General features: G+C 46.5%; 1 protein-coding gene across 3 annotated transcripts in view; it reads left to right on the top strand.

Annotated features, from left to right (window-relative positions):
* Positions 1 to 18,389, top strand: part of LOC137628766 (uncharacterized protein PF3D7_1120000-like) — a 67,718-nt gene that overhangs the window by 3,773 nt on the left and 45,556 nt on the right. For 2 of the 3 annotated variants that reach the window (XM_068359962.1, XM_068359960.1), the window contains exons 2-3: positions 4,411 to 4,519; positions 12,620 to 12,691. In XM_068359962.1, coding sequence (XP_068216063.1) covers positions 4,411 to 4,519; positions 12,620 to 12,691 — 181 coding nt within the window. Of the gene's footprint in view, positions 1 to 129; positions 386 to 4,410; positions 4,520 to 12,619; positions 12,692 to 18,389 lie in introns of those variants that run through there. The other variant, XM_068359961.1, reaches the window with a different exon arrangement.

The following is an 18,389-nucleotide window of genomic DNA, read 5'->3' as shown; positions in this document are numbered from 1 at the left end:
GCTTGGTGTTAATTATTAATGTGAGGCAGGGCACTAGATTGTGGGAGGATGAACTTTACATCTTATTTTCGAGTTAAACAGCCAGTAGATCCACACTCCTGTGCTCTTGCTTGTGGTGTGGTTTGTTTGCAATGAGCCTCTCAGCCTCATGTGGCAAAGCTTAGGGTGTGGCCTATTCTGCAAGGAGGAGGAAGAGAGCTTTGCTTCTTCCTTCATGCTACCACTGCTCCTGTGTTTTCTCCCAAGACTCAATCTCTGGGGATTATGCGTCTGTAGTAAGGAGCCCTTGGACCCCTTATTGCAGGTTGCAAGCTCCTCTTCATTTGTGTTACCATTGACGACAAGTGTGACATACGAGAGGTGTTGGTCTCCATTGGTATTTAGGGTAGGTATCGCATGTGCCTTTGTCTTCTGTGGCGATGCCAATGGTGAAGAGGGTAGCTAGCGGTTTCATTGTAGTGTATTACAGGGCAATGTAACCTAGGAAAACAGCTACTTATTCTTATAGAAAAAATTCAATACAAAATTACCATTTAGCATGGTCAATATGTCCCCAGTGTCGGTATCCTTTGATGTCTGTGGTAGTTCCTCCCTCTTATGAAATTATTATTCAAGATTTGATACTGCACTCAATCTGGTTTGATTTTGAAGCAGAATGTGTGAACTTTTTTATAGTTTTCCCATAAAAGAAAAACAGTGGCCTATAAAATGTCAAAATCCGAATTTGAAAATAATGAAAATCATGAATAACCTGTGGACATATGATATTGAACAGAATTTGTGTATTGGAATTTTGAAATTGGTACAAAATCAATTGCTTCTAAAGATAATTTTATACATTACAGTATACTGTACTGTACTTTATATCCTCTCATACAAACTAGTTATTCTGTAACTGGAATACAAACCTACACTATTTATTTAGGGGTATTACTTTCTGCGAAGCTGAAATGACGAGCCATTGAAATTTAGCAAGGGTTAACTACCCATACCTATAGTTAGTGGGGTTAGGTAGTGTGGGTAGCTTGCTACTGCTCCTGCTCACACCTGTGATTTAGCTCACTTTACTTTTGGCTCGGATGGAGACCTGTTGTAACCGCTCTTCCTCCTCGCCTATTTTGGACTACCATTAATTTTTGTTTGCTCCGTAACTGGAATACAAACCTACGCTATTTATTAGGGGTATTACTTTCGGCGTAGATGAAATGATGAGCCATTAAAGTTTAGCGAGGGTTAACTACTCACACTGCTAGTTAGCGGTGGTTAGGGGAGGGTAGCTTGCTACCGCTCCCCCTCACACACCTGAGATTTTGCTCACTTTGCTTTTTGCTCGGAAGGTGAACGGACGTTGCCGCCCTTCATTCTTCGCCTTTATTTGGACAGCCATTAATCTGTTTTTGCTTTTTCTTTTTCTTGTGTGTGTTTGTGAGTTGACTCCTGCTACCATGCGTACCTGCCTTTGACTTACCGGCCGGCCCTGTGGAACATTTATGTTGACGGTGGAGACAGATCCCCACACCCTTTGTCCTACCTGCAGAGGTCAACTGTGTGATAGTGATGACAAGTGTAATGAGTCCAGGGAGTGGTCTTCCTCCAAGTGGGAGAGGTTTGGGCGACGGCGGAAGAAGTCTAAGCGGTATATTTCTCCTTCGAAGGTTCTTTCGAAGGGAGGAAAACCCAAGGCCTCTTCTTCCATCTCCCAACCCTTCTCTGAAGCTTCTACTCGTTCAGTCTCTTACGAGAGACCGTCGAGTAGTAGCGTAGACCAATTTAATGTCGTCCAACCCCGACCCTCGAGAGATGGTGTTGCTTCCCCTAGTGAAGAGGCCCCACCTCTCCCCCCGGGTGAGGCCATGTCACTAACTCCTTTGTTACAGGTTTGGTCGTCCTTGCGACTCTCGGGTCTGCCCTCCAAGGACGCATTGCTGCAGATCATTCGCAAGGGTGCTACTTTTCAGCAGTCATCGTCGCCATCAGAGGTAGATCCCCTTCAGATTCTCCAGCGGTTGCTGCCGACTTAGTTTCCCCCGTTCCTGAACATCCTTCGAGGGGGAAACTAAGTTCAACGTCTGTCTCTCGGGGGAGTTCACTTATAGAGACTCTCCTTCGGAGGACTGCTGCGGCGTACGGTCAGCTTGCTGATCCAAAGGCCCCTAGAGGGCGCCTTCGTCGGAAAGCTCGCCCTCCACTTCGCCTTAGAGGTCTCCCTTCACCATAGGTGAAAAGGCGCCTCTTCTGCTCTTCTGCTCTTCTGCTTCGTCGTCGTAGCCTTCACCTGCTGAGGAGCATTCGCTGCAGTCATCTGGCCGTTGACCTTCGGCCGTCACTGGACCTGCTACTAGTCCTCCGACTTCGGTCCTGGACCTCTCTGCAGATTGTTCGCGATCTCCATCGGTGGATGCTCGCCCTTACATAGTGCACATCCCAGTTCCTGACCTGCCACCCATCAGACCTGCCGACCTTCCATCACCGTTCCTATTCTTGGTAAAGCCTCTCGAGGCCCTACCTTCGGTCCCTTTCCCTTCAGTGGATCTGTTTGACAGTGCTTCGGTCAGTCAGCAGCCTTGGTTTAGTGCTCTAGTCAGAGCTGTACCACAGGCATTCAACCCTGCCCTGTCTGGCCGCTCGTCAGAGCAGCCTATAGCTCTAGACTCGACACAGAACCATGGCTTCCTCCACCCCATTGAAGAGGAAAAGAGGAGTTTCCGGCACGGTCACTTCCTTGAGGGTGAAATTGACTCCGATCTTTTCTTCATCATCCCCCCTACTGGGGAAAGCAGCATCCTTGGTTCTCTGCACAGCTGACCTCAAACCACTGCAGGTAAACCATGCTCCCTTGTGTACCTAGTATTAAAACTAATACTGTTGCGTCCCCATACCCTAGCGAGGTGGTATTGGGAAAGTCTTGGTTACAACAGTTTTCCCTTATAAAGACTCGGAATAACTTTACCTGGACGGTCACACTTCTATATACCTCAACACACAGCTTGCCTAAGCCACGGACTTTGCGTAGCAAGGTTTTTGCAAGGTGCAGGGACTCCTAAATTTTGAGTACTGGCATACTGTACTCAGATAAGGAGCCCCCAGGTAAAGCCAAAAGCCAGATTGGCAGGCACATCCACCTTTCTTAATTGGTGAGTCACCCCTAATAAATAGCGTGGTTTGTATTCTGGTTACAGAACAAATGACAAATTCATAGATAATTTATGTTTTTCCTAACTATACAAACCTTAGCTATTTATACAAACTTGCCCGCCAGCCCTATCCCCCTTGAAGTCCTACCTCTAAGCAAAGTGAGCTAAATCACCGGTGTGTGAGTGGGAGCGGTAGCAAGCTACCCCACCTACCCCCACTAATTAGTGGTATGGGTAGTTAACCCTTGCTAAATTTTAATGGCTCGTCATTTCAGCTTTGCAGAAAGTAATACCCATAAATAAATAGCTAAAATTTGTATCATTAGGAAAAATACATATCTCTGAATTTCATATTTCCCCCACGACTCAAATTTTCCTTGAAACCACAGTACTGTATTTTAATGAAGCAGCGACATTGATGATTTTCAAATACTTAGTATTTCCATAACCAACTGCAGTATCTATGAAACCTCTGTATGATTCAAGTCATCTCAATGAAAATGATAAGCTTATTGCTGAAAATTTTTTCAACAGTGACTCAGCGTCTAAATGAAACTGAATCACATGCTCAGTTTTAATTTCTGAGTTTCTGTACCATGGTCTTCCACTGTCTTGGGCTAGAGTTCTCTTGTTTGAGGCTACACACAGTCACACTATTCTATCTTTTCTCTTCCTCTTGCTTTTTAAAAGTTAAATAGTTTATATATGAAAGATTTTTTGTAATGTTACTGTTCTTAACCCTTATACCCCCAGGCTCGTTGGAAATTTCCAACCATTAAACCCCAAGGGGTTATTTTTTTCCCCAGCACATTTTGCAGTATATTTTTTTTTAAATTGCTCTAACAGCCTTAATTTTTGTCATAGAAAGGTCAGGTTGGTCTCATTCTCTTGGAAAATGCCTGAATTTAAAAAAAAAAATGATCAAAAATATGAAAAAAAAAATTTGTATAGCATATTTTTCAAAGACGTACCGGTACGTCCATGGGGGTAAAGGGATGGGTTTTGTGAAACGTACCAGTACGTCCTTTGGGGGTAAAAGGGTTAAAATATTTTATTTTAATTGTTCATTACTGTACTTCTCATGTAGTGTATTCTCTTTCCTCACTGGGCTGTTTTTCCCTGTTGGAGCTCTTGGGCGAATAGCTTTGTGCTTTCCCAACTAGGGTTTTAGCTTAGTAATAATGATACTAATAAAAAAAGTGCTTCCTCTTTCTATTTTCCATTCAGTGCACTTTGTTTTACAGGGTAATTATATGGTGTATGGCTTCTTTTTCAGGACATTAGCTGCTGCTTTTATCAAATTGAACAATAATATGGGGGATGAAAAGTGCCGTGAGCAGTTCCTGAAAGTGGTTCAGGGTGTGACACGTTTGCAGCAACGCAAGGTAAGTACAGTATTGTAATTGTTTGCCACGTAGATATAATAGCAAAATGAAGAGAGATGTTTATATAGATTTATTAGATCTATTAACATACAGTGGTAGCAAAATAATTTCTCTATTTTATGAATTTTTATTACCTTATAACCTTAGTTTACCTATGTGTGATGTACGCTAGAATGTATTTCCGTCTAAGTTACTGCTGCTTTGTACATACATTGGAGCTTATGTAGGGTTGACAAATCTTTGTTTGTTCCGTAACTGGAATACAATCCTACGCTATTTATTTAGGGTATTACTTTCTGCGATGCTTAAATGACAAGCCATTAAAATTTAGCGAGGGTTAACTACCCATACTGCTAGTTAGAGGGGGTAGGGGGGGGGGTTAGCTTGCTACCGCTCCCACTCACACCGGTTATTTAGCTCTCTATACTTTTAGCTCGAATGGAGACTGGTTGTAACTGCTCTTCCTTCTCATCTATTTTGGACTGCCATTAATTTTTGTCTTTTAACTTAATTTTTCATATATATATATATATATATATATATATATATATATATATATATAATATATATATATATATATATATATATATATTAGAGTGGCTTTTAATCATTGGCCTGAAAGGTATAACAGTTCGTTTTTGCTGGGTGCCGGCCCACATAGGTGTGTCTGGAAATGAAGAGGCAGATTCACTGGCAAAGAGTGCTGCAGCAGAGTTGCCACCAAGACGGTATCCCATTCTTTGTAATGATTTTTTTTACTAGCAATTAAGAATTTTACTTATAACAGTTGGCAACATCATTGGGATAGTTTAACCGAAAATAAGATGAGAGAAATTGTGATTGTTATATCCCCTTGGAGATATAATGGGATGCCCTGAAAATGGGAGACTACTTTTTGTCGTCTCCGCATTGGTCACACTCGGATGACACATGAGTTTCTGCTGGCTGGCTAATACCAACCATATTGTGACAACTGTTTAATACCCTTGACTGTGAGGCATGTGTTGATTGAATGCCCCACTTATAGCACAGAAAGAAATAGATATCTGTTAGAGGCGCGGTTCATCCTTGCCAAGATCCTTGGACATAATGTGTTGTACATTGAAAGTGGCATTTTTAAATTTATTTGTTCCGTAACTGGAATACAAACCACGCTATTTACTAGGGGTTATACTTTCGGCGGAGCTGAAATGACGAGCCATTAAAATTTAGCGAGGGTTAACTACCCACACCGCTAGTTAGCGGGGTTAGGGGGTGGTAGCTTGCTACCACTCCCGTTCACACACCTGTGATTTAGTTCACTTTACTTTTGACTCGGATCAAGAGCGGTTGTTTCCTCTCTCCCTCCTCGCTTGTTTTGGACGGCCATTAATTTTTGTCTTTTAACTTACTTTTTCTTATGCTTGTACTGTATTTATAAATATAAACATTCTTAATGTTTATATATATATATATGTGTATAGAAATGTGGTAAGTTTCCTTTTCAGTGTTTGTGCTGTGTGTGTGATACATATACGACAACGACACTTGCGTAGTAGCAAGGCCAGCACAGTTCCACTTCGTGGGGAATAACCTCTCCCTCTCTGGTCCATCGGTCTTCCCGTCGGCATATATCCGTTAACTCGGCCGCTGCAGGGGAATCGTCATTGCCTGGACCCTCTTCATTCAACTATTGTCTTCGCCTTTTCCTCTTTTCCTACGGGAAACTTGGATTCTGAGCGAAGGGAATGTAGCCTTTCAAAGATTGACTACGGTCTCTCTCTCCTCGACCGGCGTCAATGACCTCAGATGTCAGGATGCCTGAAAACTTTAAATCATTCATTCATTCTCTCTCCTCAAGGTCGTTCACCTTACTACAACAGCGTACTGTTGGGGAAGCTTCTTTCCCGTGCGCCGGTTAGGTTGGTCTTCCGATTGTTTGTCTCAATTATTTTTAGTGAAAATCTAATTGTATTTTAACTTTTCAGCTTCTCCGTGGGGAACACTTCCCTTCGGAGGGTCAGTGGTTCTCACTCTTAGTGAATATTCTTAGCTGATTTGAATAATTATAATTCTGTTTTTATTACAGTTACTCCGCTCCCCCCTTCTCCTGTGGATGTTGTCTGGGGAAGGAAGGGCGCAATACTTAATTCTTATTTTATGTTGTTCCCTCAGGGTTCCTCTTTGAAGTTTCTCCCTAGGGAATTTCTGTTAAATAATTATTTAATTTTATTTTCACAGCTAACTATGCAGTTTTTCTTCGATTGACTAAGAGTGCCAATGAAGCAGAGCTGTTCTGTTCATGCGTGGGGAATCTGCTGTCACTGCCGTCCCTCAGAGGACGTCGTCATAGGCGTCATCCCTTCTCTTAGAAGTACTCCCGTGACAACATGGCCAGCACTTCAGATCATCTTAGAACGTGAAAGGAGGTTCGCCTCCAGGGGTTGGACAACTTCCCTTCCGAGGGAAGTTTCCTCCTCAGGTGTGAGGTTGTTTCTCCCTTCAGAGGGAGAACTTCCCATATCTTAATAAATTCATCGTCTCCGACTGCTGTTGCTGCCCTTCAGCCAGACTTCTCTCCCCCCTTGCTGAATTTCTCTTCCTTCAGGGGGGGAGCACGGTCTTGGCAAGTCTCTTCTAGGAAGTGTTCACCTCTCTCGTTCGCGAGAGAGGCCACTCATAGAGACTCCTCTTTGGAGGATCGCTACTGCTAAGGTCAGCTTGCTGATCCACCGGCCGTCAAGGGGCATCATCATGGGCGTCTTCTAGTCTCTTCTACGAAGTGTCCACCTCTCGTTCGCGAGAGAGGCCACTCATAGAGAGTCCTCTTCGGAGGATCGCTACTGTTAAAGGTCAGCTTGCTGATCCACCGGCCCTCATGGGCATCATCACGGGTGTCTTCAAGTCTCTTCTACGAAGTATTCACCTCTCTCGTTCGCAGGAGAGGCCTCTCATAGAGACACCTCTTCGGAGGATCAAGCAGACCTTCCAGCACACGTCCTGCCAGCTGACCTACCGATCTACCAGCGCAACCTTGTGCTGCAATGTAGTCCTTTGGACTTGGTCCTGGACTCTAACACGGACCTTTTACGGTCCCCATCGGTGGATGATCGCCCTCCCAAAGGGCACATCCCAGTTCCTGATCGTCCTGCTAGCTGACCTACCGATCTACCAGCGCAACCTTGCGCTGCAACGAAGTCTTTTGGACTTCGGTCCTGGACTCTAACGCAGACCTGCTTACGGTCCTCATCGGTGGATGCTCGCCATTTTTTAAAGGGCACATCTCAGTTCCTGATCGTCCTGCCACTGGTCATCCTACCAGCTGACCCGCCAACCTACTAGCGCTACCTTCGCGCGTGCGCGCTTTGTGCGCTCGCCGACATTCTTACGAGCGCTCGCCGACATTCTTACGCGCGCGAGCGCCGACGATCTTCTGCGCACAGGTACCGATTGTCTCCCGCGCGCTTGCCGACATTCTTACGCGCGCGAGTGCCGACGATCTTCCGCGCGCGGGGACCGATGGTCTCCCGTGCGCGCGCCAATAGTCTTGCACGCGCACATGCGCCAATAGTCTTGCACGCGCGCGTGCGCCAATAGTCTTGCAAGCGCGCGTGCGTCAATAGTCTTCCGCGCGCGCGCCAATAGTCTAACGCACGCGCGCCAATAGTCTTCCGCGCGTGCTAATAGTCTTCCGCGCGTGCTAATAGTCTTCCGCGCGCGCTAATAGTCTTAAGCGCGAGTCGATAGTCTTCCGCGCGCGCTGACGATCTTCCACGGGCGGGTGGCGATGTTCTCCCACACGCCCCTATGATTTTCCGCCGACAATTTTCTGCGCGCAAGCGCCATTGCTCTTGTGCGCGCGCTAACAGTCTTCTGCTCACGCACGCCAGCGATCTTCCGCCCGCGCGCGCTAGCGCCAATGCTCTTGTGTGCGCCCCGACAATCTTCCGCGCGCGGCCGCTGCTGGTCTCCTGCGCGCTCGCCGATAATTTTCCAAGCGCGCATGCGCCAATGCTTTTGTGAGAGGGCCAATAGTCTTGCATGTGCTCCAATAGTCTTGCACGCGCGCGTGGCAACAGTTTCGCGTGCGCGGGCCGACTTTCTTCCACGCGGGTGCCTAGGGTCTCCTGCGCGGCAACAGTATTGAGCGCGTGCGTGCGGACTTTCTTCTGCGCACGGGCGCCAAGGTATCCTGCACGTGTGCCAACAGTCTACCGTGCACGCGCACCGACGGCCTTCGCACTTGCGCGCTCCAATAATCTTGAGTGCGCGCGCCGACGGTCTTCTACGTGCGGACGCCGATGGTCTTCCGCACACGCGCGTCAACAGTCTCCACGTAGTAATCTCACGCACGCGCCAATGCTCCCACTCTTGCGCAACCAGTCACACGCTTCGGTGCATTCTAGGTTGAATGCACAGAACTATACAGTGCCTTACTGCGCGCCAGCGCTCTTCCTCACTTTCATGTGCCCTCCTGCGCAGTTACGGTCCCGGATCCATGCGCCAGATCTTGCCAAAGAGTCAAGGCTCGCAGATCCAATGCAACAGCTCTTGCCTAAGAACCAGCGCTTGCCTGCTCTCCAGGCAGATATTAAGCACCAGCATCATCCTGTGTGCCATCGCTCCAGACTCACCCAAACACTCGCGTAATTGTCAGTAAAAAGGAATAAAACTTTTTGGACAGGTCACCATTGCCCCATTCTTCCCCACAAACACATAAACATTGCCATCAGGAAAAGATGAATAAGGCTTCACAGAAGGATTCAAGATACCGAAGATTCCATCCTTCAAGGGAATTGAAACGGGGAATCCTTGGTCCCTGTCTCTTCTGAAGTTTTTTTTTTTTTTCCTTGACAGACCACCGTCAGCAAACAGGAAAGCATCAACAGACTGATCTCTAGATCACTGTTTGCTAATGGCTAGTTCACAGTTTACTGATCGCTAGGTCGCCGATCACCAGATCGCCAATTGCTAGCTCAATGCTGATCTTTGACCTCTAGTCCCTCCAATGACTAACGATCTCCAATTGCTAGCATTTCCAATCACCAGTCATCAGCTGGATGATCACTAGATCACCGATGGGCAGCTCATCTTTCTTCGATCATTGAACTCAGCTCGCTGATCTCTGACCAGCCCATCTTCAGCTTGCTCATCTCTGACCAAACAGGGGGACCATGATCAGCTTGCTGATCTCAAACTCACCATCGGCTCACAGACCACCGATTCATCGGTCATCGGTTATTTGCCAGCAGTTCGTGACTCGAACTTACTAGTCAACCGCTTCCTGTAGTTCCTAGATCAGAAGTTATACAACATACTTCTTGCTTTTGGCTGTTTGCCATCACACTAAAGTGATCGGTAAACGTTCGACAACCCTCATCAACGGCTTGCCAACAGGGAACTACTTGGCCCGATTCAGAAAGGTACCGGCATTCACCTCTCTTAGAGAACCATCTAGCAGTAGGAAACCTCAGATGGACAGAGGACAGTCAGGGGCCCCCATCCGCTCACATCATTCCTGGTACAGGAATATGCTTGCAGATAATCTGAACAGACCACTCAGATAGTGGGGTCCTATTGTCTTTGAATCATCTTGTATCCAGCAAAGTCTTAACTTTGTGAGGTCCCCGACTGTGGCTATGCTCGCAACGGCCCTGAAAATCAGGCTCCCGCTTGACTGTTCACCAGGGCCTTGAACAAGATGTATTCGAAGATCGGTGGGACAGCTTGGAGGTGTACACCTTTTTTTCCCCCCATTTGGTCTGGTGAGAAAGTCCTTAGCCAAGTCAGGATGTGCAAGATCTTATCAATGACTCCAATAGCTTCACTATGGCATCCCGCAGAATCGCAGAATGGTTCCTAGACCTCCTACAGCTCCTGACGGAGTTCCGAGGGATCTTCCTCCACGACATGATCTTCCAAGCAGCCACATGCTAACACTTTCCTAAACCGTAGCTTTGCTTCGACTTCACGCCTGGGACGATCCTACACCACCTCTCTCAGAGAGGCCTTGCGCAACGAGTTGCGGAAAAGATGTCTAGGCACCTCGGACACTTTTCAGCGTCGGTTTTCCAGGCGAAGTGTTCAGTCCTTTGTGATTGATGTTGTGGAAGGGGATTCTCTCCCATCGATGCCTTGTCCCCTGTCGGATTTCAACCTCCTCCTGGGAACATGGTTCGGGTCCTTCAGTCCCTGAAGGCCCCTCTCTATGAACCTTTATGCCAGGCCGCAACTCGCTTCCTTACTTGGAAGACGGCCCTTTCTACTCGCTTCGGCTTTGACTAAGAGAGTTAGTGAGTTGCATGATCCATCTTCTGATGTCTCCTACTCTAGGAGACGGGAAGAAGTAATCATCAGCGGCGTCCCAGGGTTGATTGCCAAGACTCGAAATCCGAGTGTGCTGTACCCTAGGCGCGCCCATTTCGGATAAAGAGTCTTCGTTCGGTAACCGAAGACCTATCAACTGGGGTTTTACCCAGTGAGGAGTCTGTGGTGTTACCTTAAAAGAATGATACCAACTCGCCCCCGTGTGTTGGCACTGTTGACCAGTACGGGGAAGGTCAAGAGGAGGATCTCAAGGATTTCCTTCCCCTCTGGGATTGGAAGGCAATTGAGGTTGCTCTTAATCTAGACCCTCCTCCATCCTAAGACCCAGAGCTTGTAACGTCAGTGGCGTTGTTACGTCCCTGGCGTTCAAGAAACTACTCTGTGGCGCAGATACTTAAAGTGGGCATGTGGAAGCGTCAATCGACCTTCACGGCCCACTACCTGCAAAGACATAGCCCACAAGAACATGGAGAGCTTTTCCATCGGTCCTGTGGTGGTCGCACAACAAATGATCTAAACACCTCATGCTCCTTGATGGACAATTAGTAGAGAGTTGAGAGCCGAGGTTACCCGGATTAGTCTGGGGTGAATGAGTAAAAATGACTGGCTCCTTTCTTCCTTTCACCTTCTCCCCTCTGGGGAAAACAGCTCCGCAAGCCTCAGCATAGCTGACCTTACCTTGCGGCAGGTAAGACTCATTTCCCTCGTGCCTCCTAAGTATAGAATGATATTTTGTTACGTCCCTAATGCCTTTTTGAGGGAGGGTATTGGGTAAGTCTTAAGAACAGTAGGTTTTGTTCTTGAGTTCCTATGTTAAAGAGAAGGCACCCTGTTTGTTCCACTCGCACACAAGCTTCTGCAGGCCGCTTTCAGTGCAATACCTCATATCGACACTTGATTTTAGCGAGGGTAGAGTCCCTTCTACTATCAATCACAGATCGAAATAGAGAGGACCCCAGGTCATGACCAAGGCCAGTTGGTGAGGATTTCCTCCCTCCTAAGAGTAAGTCACCCCAATAAATAGCGGAAGGGTTGGTATCTACGCCGGAACAAATAAACAAATTTGTAAGTAATTTGTATTTTTCCTAGTATACAAACCTGGAGCTATTTATACAAATTGGCCAGCCACCCTGTCCCCCGAGAAGTCCTGCCATAAAGCAAAGTGGTTACTCAGCCGAGAGGTGTGAGTGAGTAGGGTAGCCAGTCTACCCCACCCTCCACCCGCTAACTAGCGAATGGGGTAGTTATCCCTCACTAAAATTATCATGGCTCGTCTTTCAGCTACGCCGAAAGTATACCCCTATAAATAGTTCCATGTTTGTATACTAGGAAAAATACAAATTACTTACAAATTTGTTATATTACTTCCAAATTTGTTATTTTTTTCTGGTGGATATATCAAACCATGGAGATCGGCAAAGGAAAAAGTGGAAACCACGCTCTTGCTTAGAATAGTTGCAGTGGTGTACACTTGCTTGATCTATATAGGAAACTCCTCTTTAGGCCATCTCCCCACTTTTATTTCATTTATCTATTTAGATTTAAGTACTGTAATGTAAACTTTGTACATAAAGAGCATTTCAGTCCTGTATAATGAGGGATATATGTTTCTGGATTGGATTAGTCCCAATTACTAAAATAAAATTGTAAAAAATAACTGAATGACCTGGAATATTTCAAATTTAATTTCTGATGTTCTACTGCACTGTACAGTATTTTGTTAGGTACAAACTTTCTATGAATAGATTATTAGAGGTTTTATGATAAATTTTCTGACGCTGAATCTATTTACAGGCACGAGCAGAAGAGGCAAGAAAAAACAAAAGTGTAAGAAGACATACAGCAGAATCTTTGGATCTTGAAGAAGTAAGTTTCAATAAAAGTTTAGGAATAAAAGGTTGAATGTCTGAAGGCAGAAGGGGATACTCTTTGGCTTTATTGTGTCAGTTGACAAGAAATGACTTTTTATTCAGAGATACTTCTTATAGCTGGGGTGGACTTGCTGTTTATAGATATTATTCTTCAATGATGCTAGAAGACTGAAAAGTGACATTCATAGAATGTTTTTGGCTAACTTGCAAATGCAGTAATCCCGTGGCTATTGCGGGTGTTTAGTTTTAAGGCCCGTAACTCCAGAAAAATCATGAAGTAGTAACAGAAATGTATGGTATATTCTTTTTCATTATTTTGAAAATTTTTCATATTTTTATTATCTTTATAAATTTAAGCTTTTATATGTCCAAAAAGGACAACTTTCATCTTTTACAAGCAGAATATCATAATTTTCAGCTTTTATATGCCCAAAAATTACAATTTCCAGCTATTATATGTTCTACAATGGCATTGTTCAGTAACTGGAGTACAAACCTATGCTATTTTTTAAGGGTTATTACTTTAAGCGAAGCTGAAAGGACAAGCCATTAGAATTTGGCGAGGGTTAACTACCCCTTCTGCTTGTAAGGGGGGAGTGCTAGCTTACTACCGCTCCCACTCGCACCGTTGATGCGGCTCACTTTACTTTTGGTTTGGATGGTGTACGGTCGTTGCCGTTCTTCATCCTTCGCCTATTTTTGTACTGCCATTAACTGCTTTTGTTTGTGCTTTCTCTTTGATTAGTGTTTGTGTTGACATTGCGACCATGCGTACTTGCCCTGAACTTGGTCGGTCCTGCGGAACCTTCATGTCAGCCGTGTACACCGATTGTCACACCCATTGTCCCTCCTGCAGAGGTATACAGTGTGATACAATAGTGATAACATGTACTGAGTGTCGGGAGTGGTCTGCCTCCCAGTGGGAGAGGTTTGGGCGACAGCGGAAGAAGTCAAAGCGGGATATTTCTCCTTTGAAGGTTTCTTCGAAAGGGAAAAAACTTAAGACCTCTTTTTCCGCTTCCCGACCTTCCTCTGAAGCTCCTGCTCATTCACTCTCTTCTGGGAGACCGTCGAGTAATAGCATAGACCCTTTAATTTACGGCCAACCCCGGTCCTCGAGAGATGGTGTTGCTTCCCCTAGCGAAGCGGCCCCACCTCTCCCCCCAGGTGAGGCCTTGTCTCTGTCTGATATTTTACAGGTGTGGTCGTCCTTTGGGCTTCTGGGTCCATTCTCCAAGGACTACTTGTTGCGCTTCATCATTCGTGGTGCTAGTGTGTAGCCGTCATCGACTTCGGAGTTAGATCCTCTGTCATGCGTCGACGTTGTTGCTGATCCCTCGAGCCATAGAGGGCATCCTTGGCGCAGAGCTCGCGCTTTGCTTCGTCTTAGAGGTGGCCCTTCACCATCGGTGGTAAGGCGCCTCTTCTGTTCTTCAGCCTTATCTTCGCAGCTGTCTCCCGCAGAGGAGTCTCCACTTCAGTCGTCTTCCGGCCCTCTTCGCCCGTTCCTTGACCTTTTCCTGACAACTCTGCTGCTAGGCCTTGGACTTCGGCTCTGTACACTTCTGTGGATTGTTTGTGATCCCCGTCGGAGGATGTCCGCCCTTCCACAGGGTACATCCCTGTACCAGACCATCCTTCATGCCGACCTACTGACTTGCCCTCTCCGTTCCTGTGTCCTGTTCATCGTCTGCCTACTCATGCTGCACCTCAAAAGCGTTTAGCTGTGCGCCAACGTTCTCCAGCATGCCAGCGCTCTTCAGTGCACCAGTGCTCACCAGCATCATGTCAGCACCCTCCAGCACTTCAACGCTTCCCAAAGCTTTATCGCTCTCCAGTGCATCAGCGCTCTTCGGTGCTTCAGCGCTCTTCGGTGCTTCAGCGCTCTTCGGTGCTTCAGCGCTCTTCGGTGCATCAGTACTCGCCTTTACGTCAGCATCTTCCAATACCCCAGCGATCTCTTGATCGCCTGCGCTCTCCAGTGCATCCTCACCGTTCCAAGACCAAAGTTTGCAAGCTCGCCAGCGCAACAGCGCTCTCCAACTTGTCAGCACTCCCCTACGCACCTGTGCTCTCCTACCCGGCAGCGCTTTCATGCGCAGCGACGTTCTCCTGCGCGCCAGTGCTCTCTTGCGCACTAGGGTTCTCCTAAGTGTCGGCACTCTCCGGCTCGCCAGCGCTCTCCAACTCGTCGGCGCTCCCCTGCGCAGCTGCGCTCTCCTACATGGCAGAGCTCTCGTGCGCAGCAATGTTTTCCTGCTTGTAAGCGCTCTCCAACTCACAAGCGCTCTCCTAAGGGCCAGCACTTTTCTATGCGCCAGCACTCTCCAGCTCGCATGTGCTCACCTGCGCACTCAGATTTACCTGCGCACCAGCGCTCAGAGCCTTACTGCGCACCATCACTCCTGCGCGCAAGCTCTCTCCTACTCGCCAGCACTCACCTGCGCCAAACCTTTGAGCAGGTTCTCCCGGCTTCAAAACACCACAGGCATAAGGAACTTCACAATAGAGATTATGACAGGTCACTGTCGCCCCATTCCCCTCCCCGCAAACGCATTACAGTGCGACCACCGGGGAAAGGGAAAGGAGGCTCCACAGAAGGGTTCAGGATCTCGAAGATTCGATCTTCAAAGGTGAACCCACACAGGGAACCTTCGGTCCCTTTCCCTTCAGGGGATCCTGCTGACAGTGCATCAGTCAGAAAGCAGCCTTGGTTCAGTGTCATGGTCAGAGCAGTAGTGCAAGCCTTTGGGCCTGCCATGTCATCTCGCTCTTCAGTGACCTCCCATCCAACGGCACCAGCAGACCTACTGGGAGGAATCTTGGCTTCATCTAACTTGAAAAGGAAAAGAGTAGTCTCAGACGCAGTTACATCCCCTTGGGTGAAACTGATTCCTGTTAGGTCTCGAGGCCTTTCCTTCCTGTCTCTTCCGCCGGACACTCTCCTACCTCACTTTTGCCAAGGGAGTCGTGCGAGGCTCGGACTTCCTCCCTTCCACCTTCGAATGCAGTTTCTCCTCGCACGGAGAGTTCTCCACTACCGACGGAAGCCAGGAGGGAAAATCCTATCTGGCCTTCGATACTCAAGTCCTACCTCCTTTCTCGGAAGGAATCAAAGAACTAAAAGACACTCCTAAAGTCCTCTTCAAAGACTCCAGGCCTACAGGAACCACTAGTCACTCCAGGGATGCCCACGATCCACCCTGAGAGGCGCGCTCTGTGGTGGAAGGAGACTTCGCGGCTAGTCCCACTTTGGAGCAGGAACAAAAAGAGTCAGAACGTACATTCTAGCAAGTAATGACTCTTATTAAGGTACTCGGCTGGTTTACCAACCCGGAGATACCCCCACAAGAGGGCAAAGACACAGTCTTAGACCGTGTCTTTGGCACTCAGAAGCCCTCTAAGACCAGTGCACAGCCTTGCCCTGGTCTCAAAGGCTATAGGGTGCCTGGGCTAAGATCGCCCAATAGCTCTCTGAGCTCTCCTCCTCCCAAAGTTCCGGCTCTACTACCAAGCTTCTCCCACATTCTCGCGTCCAGCAGAGGAGATATTTTGACATCTTGAACGAGCCTCGTCCAGCTCTTCCTCTTCATCACTCTCTGGAAGAACTTGCTAAGGGAGTCTCTAGAGAGGCTCTCCAGCCATCAGGTTTTGTTCTTGGAATCTGAGATCCTCAACCAGGAGAAGGTCACGAAGTATGCCACGCAGGCTACTATTTGGCTTGATTTGTGGTTGGGGCCCCTGGAAATCCTGGTTCGAACCGAGGATTTCTCCAAAGAATGCACCAGGAAAGCGATGGAAACTTTACTTCTCTCAGGCACTCGCACCATCGAGCTTCTCGCCCATCAAGTCTCAAACTTATGGGCGAACACCATTCTGAAACGTCGAGATGCTGTGTCAGAGATTCCATCAGCAGGTCCTGAATTCAGAAATCACTAGGCTCAGGAACTCCTCTGTAGAGGAATCCTCTCTATTTGAGCCAAAGGATGTAGAACATGCTGCTGAGAGATGGAGGAAGTCCCACCGAGACTCCTCCATAGGGCTTTAACATCCAAGTCCTATAAATCACCAGCTCCTCAGCTGTCCCGTCCAATGAAGATCATGACGAACAAGACAGCAGCAAAGACAGTTGTGTCTAAAAAGCCCTTTTCAACCAAGGATTGTAGTGGTTTGTGGGCTGTGGCCAGTGGTAGCAACCCCAACTGCCTAGTGTCCGAAAGCCGACCCTACTCCAACATTCACTACACAAAAAGGTAAAACGGTGGAATACCCAAAACAGGTCAAGAGAATGGAGCACTGGGCACCACCCCTTGATTTTATACATGGGCAAGGGGACCCAGTTAAAAATTTAATTTCATAATATTATTCGGAGGTAAGCCAGTTTCAGGTTATGTAAGTACTGAAAAAAAAATAATGATACTAAGAAAAAAAAGACAAAACTAGTGGCTAAGAAGGGGACATTGCAGGGCAAGAAAGTATTTAGTTTATATTAAAAAGGGAAAATGAGTTTATTTCATTCCTGAGAGGAAAATATACAAATAAAGACTTATTCAAAACAGATTTAATAAGAAAAAAAAAATAAATGATTAGGTTGACAATAACATTTTGTCAAATTTGAATGAGCTTGTGTCAAGATCGAAGGGATTACAAAACAAGATTTTACATCGGACCAGACTACATTCTCACCCCTACATCAGAAAGACAAAAATATTGTAATAAAAAACAAAGCCTACAATCCTCACTGTTATACCTAGAGGGGACAGCTAAATAGCCTATCAACTTCCGTATATTAACTTCCTAAAATTATGCTACAATAATTTTCAAAGTTTCCCACTGGTGGCACAAGAAATCATCAAGCTTAATGGAGAACCCCACCACTCTACAGTTCAAGATCCACACAGTAAGTAAACAGAGTCTGGTAAAAAAAATATCTGAATATATATTCAACCGTGGGGTTTTCTTATACTGGAGTGTCCACTGCACTAATATCCTAAGAATTACCCACATTAGAAAAATAGAAACTGTGTTCATCAGCTTAAGTCTATATCACTTTCAAAAGCAGAGGGGAGTCCAAATCACTCACCGACTATCTTTAACAGATTCTCCATGGTTCATCAAGTCAGATACTTTACACAGGTACCTACATTTGACAGTCAACACCAGGCTGACCAATGATGTAAACGGGTGCAAGATTGTACAATATTATTCCTATTCTTGTACCTCTACGTGTCTGACTGCACGTCTAGTTAACCTCTGCAAGCCCTACAGGGAGTAGGGGGTGCTGCAAAAAAAATATCATTAGCCAAGGTTGAAGAGCCAAAATATACAAAAACATTCTAATTGAATAATGGAAAATTATTATATAATGAAAAATAATTTGTATTTTTCTTAACAACAGGAAAGGTACCAAGTCCTCCAGGGGGGAAAATTTCCTAGAGGGAGCGGCCGAGGCCACTAACTCTAAGAAAGGTATTCCCCCACTTGTCCACCAATGGGGGTATGCCTGCAAAGTTACTGGGACAGGTGGAAGCAACACAGTCCCGAGCCCTGGACAATCTCCGTGATTTGGTCAGGGTATCGCATCCTGTTCAGAACATCTCTCCCTCCCCTGATCAGGAATCCAGTGTCAATAGACTCCTTTGCAATGGGATCAGCAAAGAGGCTAGCCCTCCAGGAAGAAGTTCAGGCCCTGT

This window comes from Palaemon carinicauda, chromosome 36 (assembly GCF_036898095.1).
Source record: "Palaemon carinicauda isolate YSFRI2023 chromosome 36, ASM3689809v2, whole genome shotgun sequence".
NCBI classification, from domain to species: domain Eukaryota; kingdom Metazoa; phylum Arthropoda; class Malacostraca; order Decapoda; family Palaemonidae; genus Palaemon; species Palaemon carinicauda.
This window is presented reverse-complemented; position numbering and strand designations above follow the sequence as displayed.